The sequence below is a fragment of the Pygoscelis adeliae genome, unplaced genomic scaffold, assembly GCF_000699105.1.
Source record: "Pygoscelis adeliae isolate BGI_AS28 unplaced genomic scaffold, ASM69910v1 Scaffold73, whole genome shotgun sequence".
Lineage (NCBI taxonomy): Eukaryota > Metazoa > Chordata > Aves > Sphenisciformes > Spheniscidae > Pygoscelis > Pygoscelis adeliae.
In genome coordinates this window covers 3,898-25,433 of record NW_008824470.1, presented here as the reverse complement: position 1 = coordinate 25,433, position 21,536 = coordinate 3,898, and the positions used below count along the sequence as shown (strand labels likewise).

Sequence of the window (21,536 nt, the reverse complement as noted above, 5' to 3'; positions counted from 1 at the left end):
ATCTGAAAACTGTTGATGTTTTAGACATAAGATGAGCTCTAGGTGAGCCCTATTGTTTCATGTGTTAGATGACCACAGTAAAAGTAGCTGAAAGAACCTCTATATTCAAGAGTCATGAGTAATTGATCCCTTCCTTTCTTGACACGAGGATGCCCAGAAATTGAGAGCTCTTAGCAAGCCATAAGAAGTTCATTGCCTCAGTCAAAGGAGATTTTTGGGTGATCTACAGTCACATGTTGAATTCAGACCATTGGAATTCCTTGGGCCCTCCTCAAACCCATATTATTCTCAGTATTCTTCCTAGCCCACGAATGGCCAATTCTTAAGAGTAAGAACTTGAGAAACTGGTTTTTTTCATGGAGCTCTGCTTATCTCACTCAAAGCTCAGAGACCTTGTGTCTCATGGGAGATGTCAATGTGCCATAGGTGTTTGTAGTATGCTGGATATAGTATGCTGTCCAGTTCTGTACACTTGTTTTATTTAACAGCTTCTAGATCTCAAGCAGCCCATTTCCAGTGGCTGTGGTAGGTCTTGTCACACACACTTCTCCTAACTTGGAATGGCAGAGGCACCATGATGGGTCTTGAGAGATACAGTGCTTCATCAAGGGTTGCAGGCCTTTATGATCATAACCAAGTTTGTTTGTTAGTCAAATTGTTTCTTATGTTAGATAACGAGTTTTTTGTGGGATGCAGCCAGCTGCTGTTCTGTGCTTCTACAACAGACTAATAGTGTTTCGGACAGTTACCTGGTTTCAGTGCTACAGCAGTAGTAGCAGTAGTAGCAGTGGTAGTAATAGCATACTGAAAACCAAGAAAGGGCTCCAAATGGGACAAGAATTAGCTTAATACAATAGCTATTTTATTCATCCAGACAAAAGATGATGTGAATTCAGGGAAATGTACAGTAGAGAGGTTTTCCTTCACATAAGTGTGGACTTGTTTGGTTTTTAAATGTAATCATATATGTACAGTCAAGGAAAGTACATCCAACAGGTGTGCTAATACTATATTCTCTGATCTGCTTCTGCCTGCAAAGCTTTATAGCAGCTTTTAACAGGTTCTAGGTGTTCACTTCCAGCAAAAGGTGGAAGTTACAGTTGTTTCTGTCCTGTTTTCATGAGAACTCTATTTCAGGAATATGACAGCTGGTAAGTAAAGGAAGAGGTCGTGTGCCAGCAGGCATGAATTCTTGCAAATAGTTTAATCTGTGTTAGTTCTGATGTAAGTTGGGAAAAATAATGACCACTAAATACTACAACTGTATTTTGACACTGAATGTTTATTTTCCATAAAAATCTGAAATTGAGCATCACATAAAATATTGCAATTAAATATTACATAATATAATTAACAAATATTGAACTGAAGTCTAATGCAGTGCTTATGCAGTATTTTGCTGACATTTCTGACTGCCCATTTTGTATTTTATTAATGCCTCTGACATTATTCCTCTAATCATTTATGCATTTTAAAAGCAGAATCAGTATTATGATCTAAAGGAGTAAGATATTCAACTAAGTTAAGATACTGGTAGCTTATACAAAAATAATTTGAATCAGTGAGAAATGTAAAATTAAAATTTGCATGTGTGAGTCCTGGAAGTAATATGAGCCCTGGAAGTAGTATGAGCAGATGTAGTGCAGCTTACACAATGCACATAACTATTGTGGCTCTGTCTTATGAAGAGACAGATTCTATCACAGTAAGACTAATTTGATTATCTTATGTTTTTAGAACAAATATTGCATACTGGCTTTTGTTGAAATAATTGCAGGAGTATATTTGAAATCTGCTTTCTCTATTGTAGAGTAATTTTATTTGTATGCTTTATAAACGTATTTCACCAGAAACCACATTCTTGTATATCTCTCTTGTCAAAGGAATATAGGAATGTGCAGGTTCATGCATGAAATACAGAGGTTCAGATATAATTTCTGGATTAAATCCTTCATTCACAAGATGCATTTTCTGATGCTTGAAAGTTGCAGTAATTTGCATAACATCCTAAAAAAGAAATAATTCAAGTGCAGTATTCCATTTCAGCCTATATCAGTGAAAATATGATGCAATTACTGAATAAAATGGATCATACAATTTTACTATAGAATGTCTTCAGTTAGACAGATTGATCTGATTCACAGGTGCAGTGAAATCTAAATCTAAATGCAGCTTTTATTTCTTATTCATTATCAAAGCCACATGCAAGCTTGCAAGTTTCTGTTTCGAAATAAGCATTTTCTTTAACTTTCGTTAGTGCAGCTGATGACAGAATCTGTAGTTTATGGGACACTTGGTGATGCTCTGCAGAGAGCTGGTTGATTTTATGGTACTGGCTCTCCTCTGATTTCCAACTGCTAAACTTCGTTTAAGAGATTAAATACAAACATGTTAAATGCCTTCCTGTGTTGTCTGTGTAAACAGCTGCTGTACAGCCGTTTTTGAGATGCCAATTCATGAACAAGTTGGTCTGCCCACAGTAGTCAGTGTATGAGAGCAGAAGTGGTATATAAAATAATCTCATTTAAAATGTGGCTGACATTAAGGGAAAAGTTTAAAACACACCATTCTCAAGCATTGTTATTACTTGCATGGTGTTTTCAATGTAGCCAACATTTTCTTTTAGTTCTCATGCTGAAACAGGCCACTTTTCAGTTCTTACTTGTTTTTCTCTCTTGATCTGTAATATGCCTGATTTCCTCTTCACACTGCTACTCGATTTCCACAACTCCCAGATCATTTAGTCTTTGGCTCCTGAGCCGAGACTGCTAGTAAGTTTGCAAGTTCATTCTCTGTTTTGGCAGCACTTATGATAGGAACCATGCTTAGACCACCAAGTCATTTCACACAGACTGTGAATAGCTGCCAGATGGTAGTAACGTTCAATCATTACCAAGCGGGATTTCTTCAAATTGAATAGCTAGCACGAATTTGTCTTGGCAATTATTTAAAAAGTTGCAATGATAAGATTAAAGGTTTAATAAAGACAGGTATTAAATATTTTAAATGTGTATTATGAATACAGATTGCTGAGGTTTTCTGTTTAAATGATCCCCTGATGTTATTTTAATAAAGTCAGATTTTTCTACATGGAAATACAAGTTTTGAAAAAAAAAACCCAAACCAAAACCAAAAAACCCAAAACAAAACAGAGCACAAATAATGCAAAACTGAAATCGCTCCCTGAATGCTCTTAGAAACCTCTTTCTGCAAACAAGAAATGAAGTTAGCAAAAGTCAAGTGAAGAAACTACTATCTCAGAGCCTCGGAGTACCCTGGTTCTTTGCATCACTGTCCCTGGGCCGCTGCTGTTCTTCTAGAGTCAAGTCAGAGAGGTTGAGAAGAACAATTCTCAGTCTGGTTTGGGTTTTGTTTTTTTTTTTTTTTTTTCCACAAAATCAGTCGACCGCGGTTGCAAGTCATATTAGAAAGAGCCTACATATGGACTGCTGAAAAATTGTCAAGATTGATTTTATCTTAAATCCAGTTTTGCGTGAGAATTTCATATTTTTGTCACTGTTGATTAGGATGAAGACTTTTTTTTCAGAAGGGACTTCATTTTCTGTCCACTCAGAAAATTGTGAGTTCAGCATTCATCCTATTATCCTCTCCTAAGATGTTTTTTAAAGTAATAACATGTTTTTTATCATTTTGATTTTTTAATAAAATTGGTTTTATCTCGTTTAATAAGAATTTACATGTGTAAATATTAATTATTACTGATAGTATCTTTGGTAGTAAGCTCCCTTCAATTAGCTAAAAAAAGCTTTAGTCAGAGAACACATAAATGCAAACAGGTTTAATCAGTTCCACATATATAGACCCTAGAGCTCCGTATAAATTTTCTCCATCTAATAGAATCATGAAGACAAGTCTGTTCCAAAGTTTTTTCCCAGAAGAGGGCACTGCTGTCCTGAGGCGCCATAGATAGTATAACCTACACTAACTGCATTTGAAGAGACAGTTAGTACAGTAACCTATTAGTGAAAAAACAGCTTTCTTCAATTCTTAAAAATTACACTTCTCTCTAAATGTGTACATTCTTTTTCTCTTCTTCCTTTCTAGTCTCACTCACTCTGTTACGTTCTCATCTTGTTCTCAGTCAAAATTCTGCCTTTCAGGCAATTTGTCCATATTTAGGCAGAGGCAAAACTGCTGAATGCCTCTCAGTATCCCCTAACAGCAGAAAACTGTCTGCTACAAACTTTCAGAAGATGTAATATGGGGCCCTTTCCTGCTCTTTGCAGTTCATGCTCTCCTGTCCTGTTGCAGAAGGTCATCCTGTGGGGAGTACGCAAGGGGTGTAATCCTTGCACTTTTAAGGTGCACATTTAAAAAGAATTGTATACCAGTTCTGCTTTTATACTCTAAAGCATGTGGGTACATTTTAGTTCTCAGATTATGAGATCTTCATTGTAAAGTATTTATCTTACTATCTGTCACAAAGAACTAGATATTTCTTTGGTGCTTTGTCAGTAACAGAGAATAATAATCGCTTCAAGAACAACCATATTAGGAAAAGGTTTTAAATGGATCATGTCATCCTTTTGTAAGAGGACACTGTTATGTGTAATATTACCCATGTGCATCTGCTTAGTCTTCCATTGGCTGGAAGAACACCCTAGTTAAAGATGAAGAGCTTTGAAACATAATCCAACTTTGCCAAGTTATTAATCACGTCTAGGATTTTTAGGTATGAATGGATCCTTAAAGCAAAATATAAGTTTAATTCATCAAATATTTGTTTAATTTCATAATAATAATAGCAACAATAATTCAGACGAGTATTAGCTTTTGTGTTTCAATTCTTGAAACTGTTTGTAAATTACTTCTTGTATTCCATGATTGTAGAGACCAATTTTTAGGTCAAACAAGATAAATACAAGTAGGAGGCAACTGATTGTCTTACCATGATTCTCACAAAGCGTGGTTGGGCATAACTTGGAAGGAAGTCCACGACATGCTTATAAAGTCTTTCTCCATTAAAGGGTTGGTCAGGTTTAAGCACGATAGCTGCCATCCCTGTTCTTCCTTCATAGTCTAAAAAAAATTGAAAAATATTATGACAAGTAAGAGTGTATGTGAGTCTTGTATGACATTTGGAGGGATTTAGTATTGATCACAGAAATATCTGCCCTATCCTCTCAGACAACGAGTATAAGATACAGGATAGTTATATTGGAAGACTTAAAGTTACTTTCAGTGTTTTTATTAAATTAAAAAGATGTCACTGACGTCTTTTTATTAGGAATTCTGTATGGCTGGCAGCTGGCTGCTAGGTTTTCTTCCTACCTTGATTAATCTTAACATTGGTAACATAGTGGCCTAACAAAATCAGAGTGACATTAGTTCAATAAAAAGCTGAATGCACTTCCACAAAGACTAGTGCAAAAGATGGACATAGGCATGTATGAGACTGTACTTGGTCTATATAAAGTCTAGTGGCTATTGTACGTTGTATAAGCAGTGGTGAGTGTTTTCTGCTCTATTCCACAGACAGATTAGTGACAAATAGGGGAAGTGCCTCTTAATTACAAGCAGCAAATTATGTTTGATGTGAAAACAGAAAAAAAAAAACTTTTAAAAAAGATGTACCACAGTTCCTGCTTTCTCTTTATTCAAACACAAGTAAAAATTCCAAATGGAGGAAACATCTAAATTAGAAGAAATGAGCTGCCACAGTTAAATCTGTACAGAATGAAAGAGCAGCTTTGAGGTGTGGCCAAAGGCACTGGAAAGATAAAATATGGGTGTTCCCTTTTCATGAAAATTAACTTGCAGTTGTTTAATTGGTAATATGCTATAAAGTTTGTTTTGGCAATATTTGAGACTCAAGTTGATTCAGAAATATGAAAGACTATGCTATCTAGATTTTATTCTTAAGCTCTTGAGGTTTTGTTTTGATGTGCTATTCACTGCCTGAGATAGCAATAGCCCTTCAAGGAGTTCTTGTCAGCTCCAACTGTAGATGAAAATGAGATATGCTTTCCAAGTTAGGTTACCGTTTTATTTGCATGCACTTGAGGATGCCACCTCTCACAAATGAGCATATTGGCATTTGACAGCCACCTGCTGATCAACCATTCAGATTATGGCCTTTTGTTCATTTTATTTTCATATATCCTCTTTCTTTGAATCCATTGTGTCTCCCATCTCTCAGTGCTAAGTAGTAGCTTGTCTTTTGATAGCTTCTTCTTCATGTGATTAGTTTCTTTTAATACTAGACTTTGTTTGCCTTCATCCAAAGGAAACATAGAACAGCTATTCAGCACCACAAGAAAGTTTGCCTTTCTCAACCTGGTCATTCAATGGATGTATCTTCTGAGCAATTTTCCACCTCATCTTGTAATTTAGTTGTCTACAGTTTTTCAGCATGGTATTGTATATTTTTATGAAGCACCATATGTGATTGGGAACATTCCAATTATGAAAAAATATATATCTTCTAGGACTGTACTTACAAGATAGTGACAGGTGTTTTCAGACATGTCATCTTTTAATATGCCCCGTTTTACGATTTTTCAGATGAAAGCCTGTGGCCTAAGAGACGTCTTCTGTAGTTTATAACTTTCTATTGCTCACATCTGTGTTACAAGTTTTAATTCATTCCAATGTTTCTGCCATTCATTACAAAATTTCAGCATGTCATGTTTATTAAATACAGCATTTTATTGAAACTGAAATTTCAAAGCACTGTAGGAAAGCCTGTATTGCTGAGTTGACACCATTTATTTCCTAACGTATAAGTGTGCATTCTGTTGCAAGAACAGCAAGGATAGAGTAGGAAATTACTATTTTAATTTTGTATTCCAAAACTATAGGGAATGTCTTACTTTTTATGCTTACACCGTAAACATTAACTTCTTGGACAAAATCCATCATACCAATGATCTCTGCGACTTCTACAGTGGCAACATTTTCTCCTTTCCACCTGTTGAAAATATTTTTTAAAAAAACGTAGATATTGTTACTGTAAATCAGTAAAACTTAAGTAAAACTTAAGATACTCTTCAACAATATTAGCTAACAAATTTTTATTCTATACGTGGCTACATGTGATGCAGCACTACTTACAATGTGGATGACTGTTATTCTTAACTGAAGAGTGTAGACAGATAAATCCTTTCCTGATTTAGCACCATCTTATTTGAGACCCCAAACTTAAAAGAAATAGAAGTGCCATTTGACTTAAATTTGAAAAATTCTACTGTGTTGGCGTGAACTTTGGTGCACTTTGATTGCGATCATTAATATTTCTGTTAAAACACAATTGATATTCATCAGGTTCAAGTCTGACCTGTGTCATCCAGTCCTGCATGTGTATGATTTCTTCCAAGCTCACTGGATTTACTGTTAACTCTGTACTATACCTGAAAGTGTCTCCCACCCGGTCAGTGAAGTAGAGGAAGCCATCCTCATCCATCACTAGGAGGTCTCCTGTGTTAAAATACACATCTCCTTTCACAAACAAATTACGCAGGAGTTTCTTCTCTGAGGCTTCGTTATTTCCAGCATATCCAGAAAATGGGGCATCCTGAGTGACTTGGACAACTAGAAGACCAGGCTTACCTGCAGGCCATGAAAAGGGGATGCAAAAAACCGTATTTACAGTGAGTTATTTAGAACATAAAGTATCATTAAAAATCTTTTGGAAAGTCACATCTGTTCTACTCATCTTATTGCTACATTTCCATAACTATTTCCTGAACAGCAGAAATAGGTGAGTGGAAGAGGGAACATAATTTTGCTTTCTTCTCTTCTGAAAAGCTAGACCTTAGGGAAGAACTTTTTGGAGTACAGCATACATCACTTACCCTGACAAAGCATTTGCCCAATGAAAGAATGACTATTCTGTCATTTGAAAAGGGTGCTGGTAGTCCAACAATACACATGGGGGCAAAACATAGCACCTAACCTCTTGTGCTTTATGTTTTTCTGGAGGACAGGGTTGCTACTGCTCTCAGCACTGTACTGGTGTGGAAACGCACGTTGTAAGCCATAACGTGCCTGGGCCTCTGAACATCAAGGAGTCCCTGGAGTCTGCAGCATATCCCTACTGAGCATCACTCCTTGCTGCTGACTGTATAAGTCCCATTTATATCAAGGGCAAAACTTCCATTGACTTCACTGGAATTGGCTCAGAATACCCTTTTAAAATGCTTTTTTATTATTCTTTATGTGTGATAGGTACTGGCTTATTTCTCAGTCTGTCCCTGAGGTTAAAAGACATTTCCATCTTCTAAACATTTTTATTGTTTTTCCTTCAATAGATGTATGGAGTTGTTTTCAAACAAATAGTTTTCTTCATAGCTGCATATCTGCCTCATATTAAATCCTCTTTATTGTTTTGAACTCTAAATGTGGAAAGTGGAATGAAAACTCTTATTACTGTTCAGAAGAGGAGCTGGCATCACTGCAAATAGGATGCATGCTTTATAACAACAGAAAAAACAAACCAAAAATGTTGAATTTAAAGTTTTCCTAAGTTTTCCTAAGCCCTAGTCAATTTTACAGGATGATTCTCTATTCCAGTTTGCGAATTCACTGTCATTACTGTCCTACGTTACATTGAGTGATGGCTACAGAGTTAATGGAAAAATATGTGTAACAACCTGCAAAATTTTTCTAGTTGTGTCATGAAACTGGGCATTTTATCAATTTCATTGGGAAACCAAGAATTTTTGTCCAGTTTATAATGTAACTGTAGTGAGGAAGCAAGCTCTTTTCAAGAAAAAAAAAAAAATCATTCTATTGCTTGATTTAGATATTATCAGCAAATAATGTATTATCAGAAATAATTAATAATTGGTACTTTGGTTTCCAGTACTACTACCAGAATATAATATCTTATCAGAAGTAACTAATAATAATTGCTGCTTTGATGACCAGTACTACTATGTGTCATTGAGATCTGACATTAGCATGACAAATATTATCATTTAGGTCAGCTGTACAAGCCTCTTTTTTGCCTTCTGGAATTTTATCTCAATGATAGTTAAATCTACATACTAAAACTAGTGATGTTAAATAGTGATGTTAAAAACCTTTTTGCCAGAACTGTTAACTTTGACACTCATGGATTCATGCGTGTGTACACAGACACACAGATATTTAATATGCCTTTAGTAAAATGCAGTGCTATGTCTTTTGTGAAAGTCAGTTTTCAGGATTTTTCTCAAAGATATTCTCAGCTGTGAGTCCATCCTGTTTTCAGCCTGGGAGCTTCAGCACTTTGAGTAGGAGTATTCCAATCTAAGTAGGTGTTTGGAGAGTCTATGCAGCTCTAGGTACTAAATAGTTAATTCTGTTTTGGTCACTAAATGTAAAAATATGAAAAATACTGTCCAGATTTTGAAATGGTACTGTTCTTCCTCAGAACGTTAAATTTGGAAATTAGAAAGCATCTGTAAACATCTGGTCTCAGAACACAGCATATCTAGGAATTACTGTGTCCATTTTATTTGGAAAAAAAGCAGCACTAAGAAATCTGATTTGTTCAGGAATATGAACAAATTTTTGCAGGTGAGAATAAAAACATTCTGAGCCTAGAATATTGATTATGTTATTATATTATTATATTTTTGGATATTTGGGTATATTATAAATATCTGGATATGTTATTTGGTATATTAGCAATAGATCCACATATGGACCTATTGATAATATATTTTTCCTGTGTCATTTTCAAGTTCTAAGTGTATGTCAGTAACCTGTTGCTCACAGAACAGAGAGTTAATCACTGCCTCAAAATATCACCATCTAAATTGAGGTATCTGTTAGTTAATAGGTAACTAGTATTTTTCCTTACCTATGGGTGCTTTCTTACACCTTCCGTTTTCATCCTTCATGAGTTCTTGTTTCCAGACATCATATTTCAACAATTCAAAAGAATGTAGGAACTAAATAAAAAAAGTGCATATGCAAACTTGAAAGCCTCACTGTCTTACTCACTTTCCAGTTGGTCTGATAAAAATTGCTTTGAATTAATAGATAGTACCGTATTGACTTTGGAAGATTTGGAACAGCCTGAAATATATTGACAGTATTCTGAGAAGCAGTTGTCAGAAAGTGTTCGTATCATGGTAAGCAACACTAAGTATACATATACAGATGGAAGTGTTCATCTCCTTTATTGATAAAAAGAAATCCATTCTTTTAGAGTACGGTCAGATTCAAGTCATTTATACAAAGTAAAGTGAAACAGTGCTTTTGATCAAATTGTGAATTTTGCTTTAAAAATACCATCCATTTCTATGTAGAGGCTTAACATTACTGGAATGCAAATCAAGAAGATTCTCTGACAAAAAATCAAAATTCAATTTACAGACATCTCAAAAATTACTCCAGCCAGATCCAAGTGGAAACTTACAGCTCAATGGCTTGATCTAGGCTTTCCTGCCCTCATCCCCTGTCCACATAGTTAAGATTGCTAAGATCAGAAGCATTGCAGAGTTGTTATTATGGCCATGGGAACGCATTTTGAGCATCTCAGATTAAAAGCATAAATCATTTGAAAGTCATTAATCTGGTTTTGATGTTTACTGATCTGAATCTTTAGTATCATTTGAACAGTATTTTATTGTAGTATAATGTTATGATTCACCAAGAGTCTGTACAAATAGGAAAAGCATTTGAGACTGTCAAGGCATTTTTATGGGTGGAAGGTGTGTATCTCCAATGAGAGTTTCAACAGTAGTCATCTATATAAAGTTTATAGTTCCGATATCTTGAGATTTATATTTCTCTCCTTTATTTGCTAAGAATTTTGATTGTTTTGCTTATCTTCTTTCAGAGAAGAAAGTGTGACGCTGGCTTTAATGAGTGAAGATGCAGTCGAAGAGTAAATTTGTGTAAGTTTGCTCTGGAACATGTATCTCCTGATTCATACCAAAAGTCAAATCAAAACTAATTTCTGCCTCATCACTTAATATCTGTGAGTTTTCAGGATGATAAGTAAACTGCAACAAAAAACATCATTAAGCAGTCCTGTGGATAGGCACTTCTATACAGTCAGGGTTTTTTTTATATTCTGAGGAAAAAGTCGGATACATGAAGCAGTAGCTTCAGCTTCTGTGGTCTTGTTCTGTATATTTATTCTTCACAATATATGTACAGAGAACAGTCAAGTAAGGGGCTAAGAATAAGGTTTCTGTTTCTATGAACCAAATTTTACTACATCTGGACTGTAGTAAGCAGGTTCTTCCTTGTACACTTTCGTGCTCTTTATAATTTCTGCCTTTCATCTGCTTTTTTCTGGTTGGCTGGTTAATTGGTTGGTTGGTTGATTTGATTACATTTACCTTTGAGAAGATGCCAGCACGGCCCACAGCTCCTATTTTATTAGTATAGTTCAAGAAACCAAGATTTCCTTCTGTGGATCCATAGAATTCAAATATTTTAATCGGGCCAAACCTCATCAGAAATTCTTTCCAGACAGCAGGTCTGATACCATTTCCTAGAGCAATGCGCACTTTGTGAACTCTGTCCTCTTCTTTCTGTGCAAAGCCAAACAGAAACATTCTGCAGCTGAGAAAAGTGGGTCTAAATACCTAGAGTTGATCTAAAATGTTTTAATAGAACAATTTTCCTTTAGAAACTGCCACTTTGACTAAAATACAGAAGGGTATTCATTTTGTAAAAATCAAACAAAATCATCAGAATTCTTGTTGGTCTGAGGTTGAAGGATTTTCATAAGGTGAAAACTTTATTTCTGAAATTCTTCTTTGTATTTTCACTTATAAATTCTATAACTGAGATGTATATTACAAAGTTTAAAAGAATTATTTTCTCTTGAAAATGTAAATAAATAGGTTTTAAGTAAGTGCCATTTCCCATAGAATGGAAATTCCTTTCTGAACCAAAGAAAGGAATTTTTTGCATAAATAAAATTGTGTCTTAGGAAACACTTGTGACATGCTATGGCCAGTTCTACGTGTAATGATACTTGGTAGTATATTTTACACATCAGTCATGTTGCCTAAGGAACCTGAAAAAGTAGCAGGATGACCTAAAGCTCCTTACCATGTCTCATATGATTAGATGCAGTTTTTAATCTTAAATCCGAATTCAGAAAAGATGGTAATCAAATCTGCAGTCAAAATATAGTTGTTAACGTGTCATTGTTACATGTCAGTTATGCCATTATTGTGGCAAACTACTCAAGTGCTTCCTTACGTAAATGTTTTCTGTATTGGGCCAGACTGCTCAGCACCCTATATGTAGCGCTATAGTCAAGATTCTGCCTATGGAAAAGCCCCCACTTTTTTGGGAGTTGTAGTTGGGATTGAGTGATTAAGTTACTGCCATGGCTGAATGACAGCAGAAAATAAAATTATTTCAGGTCCACAGAAACGGTTTGGTTTCTTCAAACCAAATAAATGCATTTTATTTCCATTTCAGCGTTATTTTAAACTTTAACAATTGTAAAAATGTATTTGATTTCTAAATAGTATTAAGGTGATTTCAAAATGGAACATTGTCTAAAAATTACACTGAAATATTTTAGCAGAATCAGTGTTTCATCTTTTTCACCCTTAAAAATATTCACATAAAATTGCTCGGTGAACTCTGGATAAACAGACAATTTCATTTGATCCAGAGCTGCATTTTATGGCAGATAAATTATTTGCCACAATAGGATCAGCTGTAATGCAGACTAAACTCCACTTGTTAAAAAACAGGAGTGGAGGCTTCCCTGCTTCTGCTTAACGAGCTCTGTTTTCTTTTGCAGTTTTAATGATAAACCTGAAGGAATAGCATGGTTTGATCACATGTATGTGATCAAACCCAATTATGAACCGGTTGGCAGGCTGATTGGGAGAGTTACTTCATGCCTAATATTGTCCCTTCTTCAGCACTTGGTCTTCAGGATAAAATAATGGATTTTTTTTTTTTCCCAAAATAGATGGTGAGACTCTAGGAGTTAGAGTAAATCTCAGGAGCTTCAGAGATTATAGCATAGGAGAAACTGTTACGCTTACTGTGTTTCATCCCTGGTATAAAAATCTGCAGGACTTCCCTGCATTACCTTGAATTTTAAAATATCTTTATTTTAAATGTTGTATGGTTCTCTTTAAAAAATATTCCTCAACATACATTTGTTTTGTTTGTTACCTTCTATGGGGTACCATGTTTAAAATTTAATTCCAATAGGTACATGGATGCTGGGTAAGATTGCTGTAGACATATTTGGTGAGAGAGTAGTGTCTAGAGTCTCTGTCTGCATCAAGAAATCCTCCTAGTTCGCAAATCCATGTTCTTTCCTAATTTCAGTGTGAGACCTAGGCATGCTTTGTGAAGGGAGGTAAGGACAGACTGGGTATGACCTAGCGCATACTCCAAACAGGTCCCTCATCTAGGTAGGCCTAGTCCTGGGCAACACCAGGACTGCTGTGCTCTGGCAGGCCACAGCACAAGGAGTCTAGGTGAAATGTAGCTGGCTGGCTTATTAGCCTGCACAGGTTTCTTTCACTGCGGAAGAACCTGTGTGGTACACTAGAGGTTATATGTATTACACTTTGGTAAGATACCCGATCTTGACAGGACTCTGCATTTACCCTGATCCATTTCTGTTGGCATCCTCAGCTTCCTCAACTCAACTAGGCCATCTTTCTGTTTTTCCCTCGTCTTACCAGTTGCCAGTTAAATAACAATATCTTCCCTGTTAAATTCTTGTAATTGAGCCAAGTAAAGAAAGTTCTTCCTGCCTTTTCTGCTTGAGAGACCTTTACACAACTAGTTTGGCCTAGCTAATTCTTTGGTTTTTTTGATCCATGGACTACTGACATAATGTTTGTACAGACTTGAGTTCTGGCCAACAGCTTTCCTGGCTTGTTCCCTCTAACACCTTTTTGTCTTTGACCCCTCTCCTACATCCGGACCACACAATAATAAGTCTCTGTTCAAACCATCTGGTGGGTTCTCTCAGATGTTCCCTTGTTGCTAGTTCTTGCACCAATCTCTGACCAATGCAGTTGGAGATCATTTGAACCTTGTGCTTGTACATTATATTTTCTGTGGTAGGTAGGAATACTTCTTGTCACCTCCCTTCAGTAACTTCCTAACTCCCAAGTATAAAATTAAGAGAATTAACCAATCTTTTCCACCATCATTGAGAAATAAGCATTGCAATATAATAAATATTTTCAGACTTGCTTTTCTGCTGCTGCTCTGTTCGCTGACATCTTACTTTTGTCCTAAATCTGATCATGATTTAGCTCCTGTGTTCGTCAGGACTGTTATCCCAGGGGCGACCAAGATTTTGCACCACACTATTAGTACTATGGCTTTATACAGATAAGTTTGTCACCATATACACAGCTGTGGAACAAAATGTTCTTTTGGAACACCTCTTCAGAAAAAAATTTAAACAAAACCCCCTCATTCAGCAGTTTCAAAGCCATACAAAAATTAATTATCTGCTACTAAATACTGAACAAAGTAGCCTTCTCTTAATAAGTAACTATTTTGGAGCAGTGCAGTGCCGCTGGTTATTCATTTAATCTGGTTCATGCTCTCATTTGATCATTGAGTCCGATAAAGCATTTACTGCTTATTCCTTTTCCTTACTGACCTGCCACTTGCCTATCACTCAGATAAAAAGCTAACAAGCTTGTCTTTACAGAGGAATTTCTGTTAGTGTCTGGCCATAACTGTCCCATCCTGACAGGCTTGTTTCTGTGTAACCACTACATTTGCTGTTATAAACTTGATTGCTGTGGTAAAACTACAAGGAACACAAGACCCAAATTTTGTATACGCTGGAAAAAACCTATCAAACATTAAAAATACTATACCATTGAGCAATGGGTAAACCTATATGACTTATAAAATACAGATTTGCTATATTTTAGAGCTGCTTTTGCAAACAAGAACTTACACTGGGCTGGTTACAGAGGTAGCGACAGAGTTCTCCTATGTACAAGAACAGTGTAACATTGTATTTTCTACAGTCACTCCAAAACTGGCTTGCAGAAAATTTCTTCTTCAAAACACATGTTGCTCCTAGGTGATGAAAACAGACAAGAAAATTCAAAATAACCTTTAAAAATTGATCTTATTTTCTACCACTGTTGTTAAAAAAAAGTTGTCATTCTCTTAATTCAACTAATGCTAAATTCAGCTATTTAAATAAACTGTAAGCTGTTTCCAGCATGATCTTTCTGTTAAATGTGACCAGCACAATGGAGCCTTGCTTCTTTTTCTGAGTAGTAACTAAAAGCTTACAGTACCAGAAGCACTAGAAGCGAACCTTTTAGTTGTCTCCAGTTGTTAGGAATAGGTCAAAGTCTAAAGGTTTTGTTTCTGTCAGGATGGTGACTGGTGTAACTCTGAAAAAAGAGGGCTTGGGATGGGGGATAAGATAGGTCGCAGCTTCTCTATTTGTGTGAGAAGTGGTGGAAGGGAAACAGGCTCAGAGTCTCTATTATTTCTGTCTCACTCCCCTTTTCCTGTTTCTTGTCAACTCATCATCCTCACTTTTTTGTTTCTGTGGCCCTAAAGTTCCTTCAGAGATTTCCATTCCAAAAGCCACCTCATCCTAGACCTCTCATGTCTGCCACCCCATCCCTTTTTTCACAGTTTTTTCTAAGTGTTGTCAGGCAAGAATTTACAAATTTCCCTGTTCCTATCCTTTCCAAAATTCCTTTCTTTGTTTGTCCCACATAAAGCTTTCCCGTGCCTTCCAAGTTCTGAATCCCTTCTAGTCCACTTGCTCCTCACTCGCCAGTTCCTCCCTGACCCAGGTACCATCTCATGCAAGACTTGAAGCCCTCTCAGAGCTCTTCAGCGTCACTCACCTCAAAGCCTTGTCATTCAAATCCCAGGCCACCCAGAGTCCCCATCTGAATGGCCCACCTAAGAAAGCTGTTACCCTACTTTTTCTGTTCCAAGACAAATCATAGCTTCAAAACTTTTTATACACTACTTTTCCCATCCCTTTTGTTTTTCTGTTAGGCAGCAGCAGTCTTGTTATCAGTTGCTGTAGCCCAGCATGCGTGCCCATGCTGTTCCTGAAGAAACAAAGCATTGAAATGGCTTTTAAAACAGCCTAGATATATACTTACCATACCAAAAACCAGTATGTGGGCAAGACTCTAAGGACAGGAAAGGGAGGACATATCTGAAAAAATATCTGATTGCTAGCCCTCTACAAATAACTCCCAGTATCAGAATCAAAAGGGGAGGCTCTGTCATTCTTCTTTTCTGTGACTTTAATGTCATGAATCTAGTTCTGTAGATGTTACTCAAATACGTGACTCAGAAAGCTCCAAAACACATTTAGTTGACCTTATTCTGAAGGTTAGTTAAAGCTTCCACAAAGCATTTGTACCTTTTGACACTAAAAGTCAAGCCTGACTTCTCAGATGCCTATGTGAATGCCCTTTTAGACTTATGGTGTAGGATACAAACATAATTTCAGGTTAAACCTACAGAATATATGCTGTGGTATTAGCGATACACAGACCTCAAGTCATGTTATGTTGGATCTATGCAACAGTTAGTGTCTGTTCTAAGCTTCAAAAACTACGTATGTATCTTAGATATTGTTTGCAGACTAGAGGTGATAAAAATGAGAAAATTACAGAAGTCTATTGGTAGACGTAATAGTTGAGTTACTCACCAAACAGTAACAAGTAACAGACTCAACAAGTAATAAAATGTTACAGCATTCTCAAGTTAATGAAACTTTTCTAGAAAGTAAATATTACCTAATTCAATGCATCCACCGATGCCAAGAAGAGAAGCACTGATGTGGTACAAGGGAAGAGTGAGATACATAATATCCTGAGAAACTGCACCACACTGAGTAAATGCTAAGCAGGCAGATAGAGCTCTTAGATGAGTGATGATAGCAGCTTTTGGGAAACCTGTCAAAGGGAGAAGAGCAAATAATTATAAATGTACTGCTGGCATTAATAATTTTGTTGCATACAGAATTATGTTTGGAATATACAGGGAGAATAGTCTTTTCTTCTGAGCCTTTGTCTGTCCTGTCCTTCAGTCTTTACCTCATGAGTATATCTTCTTAGTCTCTCAGCTTCTTCCGTCTTTTTGCCTGTAAGGCTGTTTAACCCTCTCGTCTGCTTTGTCTGGGGCAGAAAGTCCATAGCTTTCACAGGCGAGTGCAGACCAACTGAACACAGTGTTCCCTCACCACAAAGCAAGAATGGGAGAGCTTCTGAAGAATCACTGTGCCACTCAGCTGCTATTTGCAATAGGAATAACTTTTACAAAGTTGTTTGTCCTGACAAAAGGAAGGATTGCCCCTTCCTTCCCAGTGAAGTAAGGTGAAGCTTCATTATTCAGGCCAGTGTCAGAGGAAAAGTTTTCTCCCAAGGCGCAAGCACTTGTGCTGGCCATATTTCTTTTTAGGATAGACCTGTGAAATTCTGTCACTATGGAATCTGAGCAGCTGTTAGAGACTGACTTTATTGGCCTTATATTTAAGTAATAAAGTTTAGCCATGGAATAGCTATGTGAAAGTTCACTAACTGGAAGTATGCCCTTGTTATGCCAAGGCAAAAATGGTTTAAAGTGTACTATGCTTTTAAATAAATTAAATCCTCCCTATCTTGACTTAAAAATTCAAGTTCTGTCTTTTTGTGTGCCTGTCTTGTTGCTAAATTTATACCACCTTAATTTTCAGAATGCCGCAGTTGTACTTTGTTAGTACGCATCCTCACCTGTACTTCCTGATGTGAAGATATGCATAGCTGTGTTTCTTGTGTCAGCGACAATTTTAAGGTGAGATGGAACAAGGTGATCTGGCACCTTGTCTAGTTTGTCTGGTATAGTGTGAACATGCTGGAAAGGAGAACTGGTGCTCATCAGCCAGATAGCAACATTATTTTCCCGGAGGTGAAAAACAAATTCTTTCTCTATTGATCCCAAACAATCTGCCAAATTAAAAAAAATTATATGCTTATTATTAAAATAGTTACAACTACAGACCTGATTACATGTATTGGAATTATATACCCTACCACTGCATACAGTGAACCTACCAGAGCCCACAGCAGGACTAACCCACCCGTTGGACAGTGAAAAAAAAACCATGATGTTTAATTTCCATATACTTCTCACATGGCTTTAATTGTAATAGGTAAAACTCCCTAATCTTACTTGGTGACACTAATATATAGGACTTAATTTAATGTTATTTAAATTTAATGTTACAACATTTGTTTGAAAGCTTGGTACATATACCAATTAATGAGCCCTCATGGGTTCATATGGAATTATGGAAGTATTGCCAACCTGTATTAAAGATGGGAAAAGAGGAATAGAGAAGTTAACTAAATTGCCCAGTATTACATAATACGCCAGTAAGAGGGCCAAAATTGCAGCTCAACACGCTGTATTCTTTGCTCCAAGCAATGCTACCTTGGGACCACTACTTTAAAGTAGTTCTAAAGTAACCATAAATTTGTATGTGAAAATTTTGAGCTGAAGGAAATCACCACTAACAAAGGGAATCTGAGTCTTTCTGTAGTCAGTGGAGTTGTATCTATATAAGCCAATAAATAGAAATGGAAATGAGATGATGCAAAAGTATCTCCCCAGGCTGTTCGCTTGCTGATGCATGATTGTTTCTGCTGGTACATTGTCCAGTACTTGGAGAGTTTCAGATTTAAGCCTTTTATTGTACTAATTAATTCCACATATTTTTGGTGCTTATACACTTTAAAATTAAACAAGACTGTCTTTCCCCTCTTTTTTAGCCAGCATACATGTAGGTATATATGAAGTGCTTGCAGCTTTGAATGGCTCTGATTTTCTGTTTTTGATAAAAAGGATAAAGCAGTAGAAAGTCAGCAGTAAGTCAAACACAATACAGAACTTACCTTCTCCTATCACCAGTGCTTTTGCTGCACATGTATTAACACAGTGCAGGAGAGATCTAGACTGGACATTGAAGTTGAGAAAAGCCACCACGCAGCCCAGCTTGGCCAGCCCAAACCAGACATGGATGAAGTCAGGTCCGTTACCCATCAGCAGGGCCACAGTGTCGCCTTTTTTCAGATTCCCATAGTGTAGGAAGACCTGCGCTACCCTGTTACTCCTCCTGTCCACATCCTGATAGGTGTGCACATTCCCTTCGTAGATAAGGAACGGCTTGTGGGGAATCTTTCCCACTCTCTGCATGAAAAGGTCAATTATGGAGAGAGTTCCATTGCTTGCCCATTTCTTTACTGTTGCTTTTAATCTCTTCCGCATCAAGAAGTAGATCAGATCTTCCCAGAAATATGGGAAGAAGATCTTCAGAGAGACACACAGCACCACTATTCCTCCAGCAACTGTTGAAAGCCACATGCATAGCATGCTTCGGGGGGGAAATAATAGATTAGCTATTTCAGAGATATAAAATACAATACATTAATATAATTAATAATGAGTTTTAAGACAGAGACTGGAAGTTAATAAGCTAATTACAATTCCACCAATTAATTTGAGAACTTCTTAAAATACCATATTGGAGTTTACTAGAATAAAAAGGCCCAGAACAGTATAAAAAAGAAAAAGGGAGTAAAGAGTAAAAAAGATTGTGTGGTTTATAAGGACAGAGGAGTTCATTCAGTGTAAAGAATGTGGCCAGGGTGACAGCAGAATGAAAAAGACATTGACAATTAAATACAAGGCGGAAATGCAGAACTTTAAAAAGTATCTGAAGAACAAATAAAAGAAGTTATAAACTCAAGAAACAATCTGATCCTTTTTTTTGTTTTAACTTGCAGTCAAAATTTTGTCTAGATTGTTTATTGTAGCATGGCAAATCCTAAAAAAGATGGAAACAAACAGTTACATCATATAGTATCATATGTATATTATGAAAGTATGTTAAGTACCATGCATCTGTAAGATGCACCAAATATGTTCTTCTTTGCTGTCTGAGTTGTTTTTTTGGTCCAATAGAATTTGAGACCATCATCTAATCCTCCACAGGTTTGGACAGTCTGATGAACATACACAAATTTCAGGCAATATACTTTGAACCTTCTGATCTTCTCAAAAAGCCAGTTTTCACCTTAGGACTTTCTGGTATTTGCAATAAGTGGCAATTAATAACTTTGCATTCTTTATATTATTTTCTTTATTTATAATAGTACCCTGAAGTCTCAGACAAAATCATGCATAAGCACATACTAAGATTTGGAAAAAAAAACCTTTATAGCATAACAGTTATTGACTTCGTTAATGTATTTCAGGCAATCATTAATTCCCATATTTTCAAATGGTCATAGAGGAGGACTTGTGAAGATTATGCAAGATCCCTGCAACTTAATATGTGTAACATCGACCAGTCTCCTTTTTAAAGTTTCAGCCATGATTACTACAAATATTTGAAACTCCTTATGTGACAATCTAGGATTCAGGAGCAGTTCAGCAGTCTGGGAGGCTTTTCTAAATGATGTGACCTTCATCCTGTAGTTCAGAAATATTTTACCGACAGGCTGTACTTTTGGTACATTCATCAGGGTTGTTTACATTTTTAACAATATTCAGTGAATATACTAACCTGTGGATTTTTTGCAGCAAGCAGGATCTTGTATGTACTGTAAAGTATATGTAATGTTGTATGGGTGAAAGAACAGTTTAAAAATGAAAGCATTGTGGCATTAATTGCATACAAACATATAAACCAAGTTAAAATATGTAATGCATGACATTTTAAAGTTCTAAACAAAATTTTTAAACCCATCACTTTCTGAACTCTCTAATTTGTAAAGTGACATTCTTAGTTATCCTGAAGTCTGCCGATTTATTATGTCATGTCACATATCAGGCCAATTTTTTTTTCTTTTATATGTTAAAAAAATGGAAGTAGCTACAAATTTACTCTTACAATAGATGTGCCATTAAAACACCTTGTGTTTCACTTCATATGGCTCCCTCATTGACTTTCTGGCTTTCTCAGAATGTTGTTATTTACTGGCCAAGAGTATGACTCATGACTTTCATGGCTATTAATTTCTCCTCGACTATGACTTGTAAACATTTACTAATTTTTCTTTGCCATATGTACAAGCATGCAAGATTCACTATAGGTCCAGACAGTAAATTTAGCTCTGGGGGAAGTCTAAATGGCAGAGTTTATAAACTGAACCAATAAACACATAATCTTACGAGAAAATAAATAAAAGGGATGATGATGTAAGACTAGACTCAGCCCTAGTTTTCTTTTAGGCAAGATCAGAAGTAAACACATAAATAATAGGCTGGCTATAGCATTCTTATATTACTTCTATTGCCAAATATAGCCATGGTGTGTAAGTGAGAACTCGCAGTAGAATAAAACAGACAAAAGACTAAACTGGCTACATGAAACAATTTTGGTCTTCAGAGTTGTTTCAGGCTTAATTTAGGTTCACCCTTTTCACACTTGAATGTGCGTGGAAAGGCCTGCCAATCTCTTGTTTTAGAATTGTTTGAGCAAAACACTGTTTATGGAGCAGAAAAATTAAATATAAGTTAAACAAAGGAAACGAAAGGGAAAATGTAGAATATATAAATGGAGAAGAAAAAGAGAGAATATT

At 36.2% G+C, this 21,536-nt stretch overlaps 1 protein-coding gene across 1 annotated transcript; it reads right to left on the bottom strand.

The window, feature by feature from the left end:
* Positions 1-1,830: 1,830 nt before the first annotated feature.
* Positions 1,831-19,323, bottom strand: LOC103914575 (long-chain fatty acid transport protein 6-like). The gene is made up of 10 exons (XM_009321238.1): positions 18,846-19,323; positions 17,685-17,897; positions 16,710-16,868; positions 14,879-15,003; positions 11,301-11,495; positions 9,809-9,899; positions 7,371-7,569; positions 6,834-6,931; positions 4,910-5,040; positions 1,831-2,007 (listed from the first exon to the last, which is right to left on the bottom strand). Exons 1-10 carry the CDS (start codon positions 19,321-19,323, stop codon positions 1,831-1,833), a joined length of 1,866 nt encoding a protein of 621 aa, XP_009319513.1.
* Positions 19,324-21,536: the final 2,213 nt, after the last annotated feature.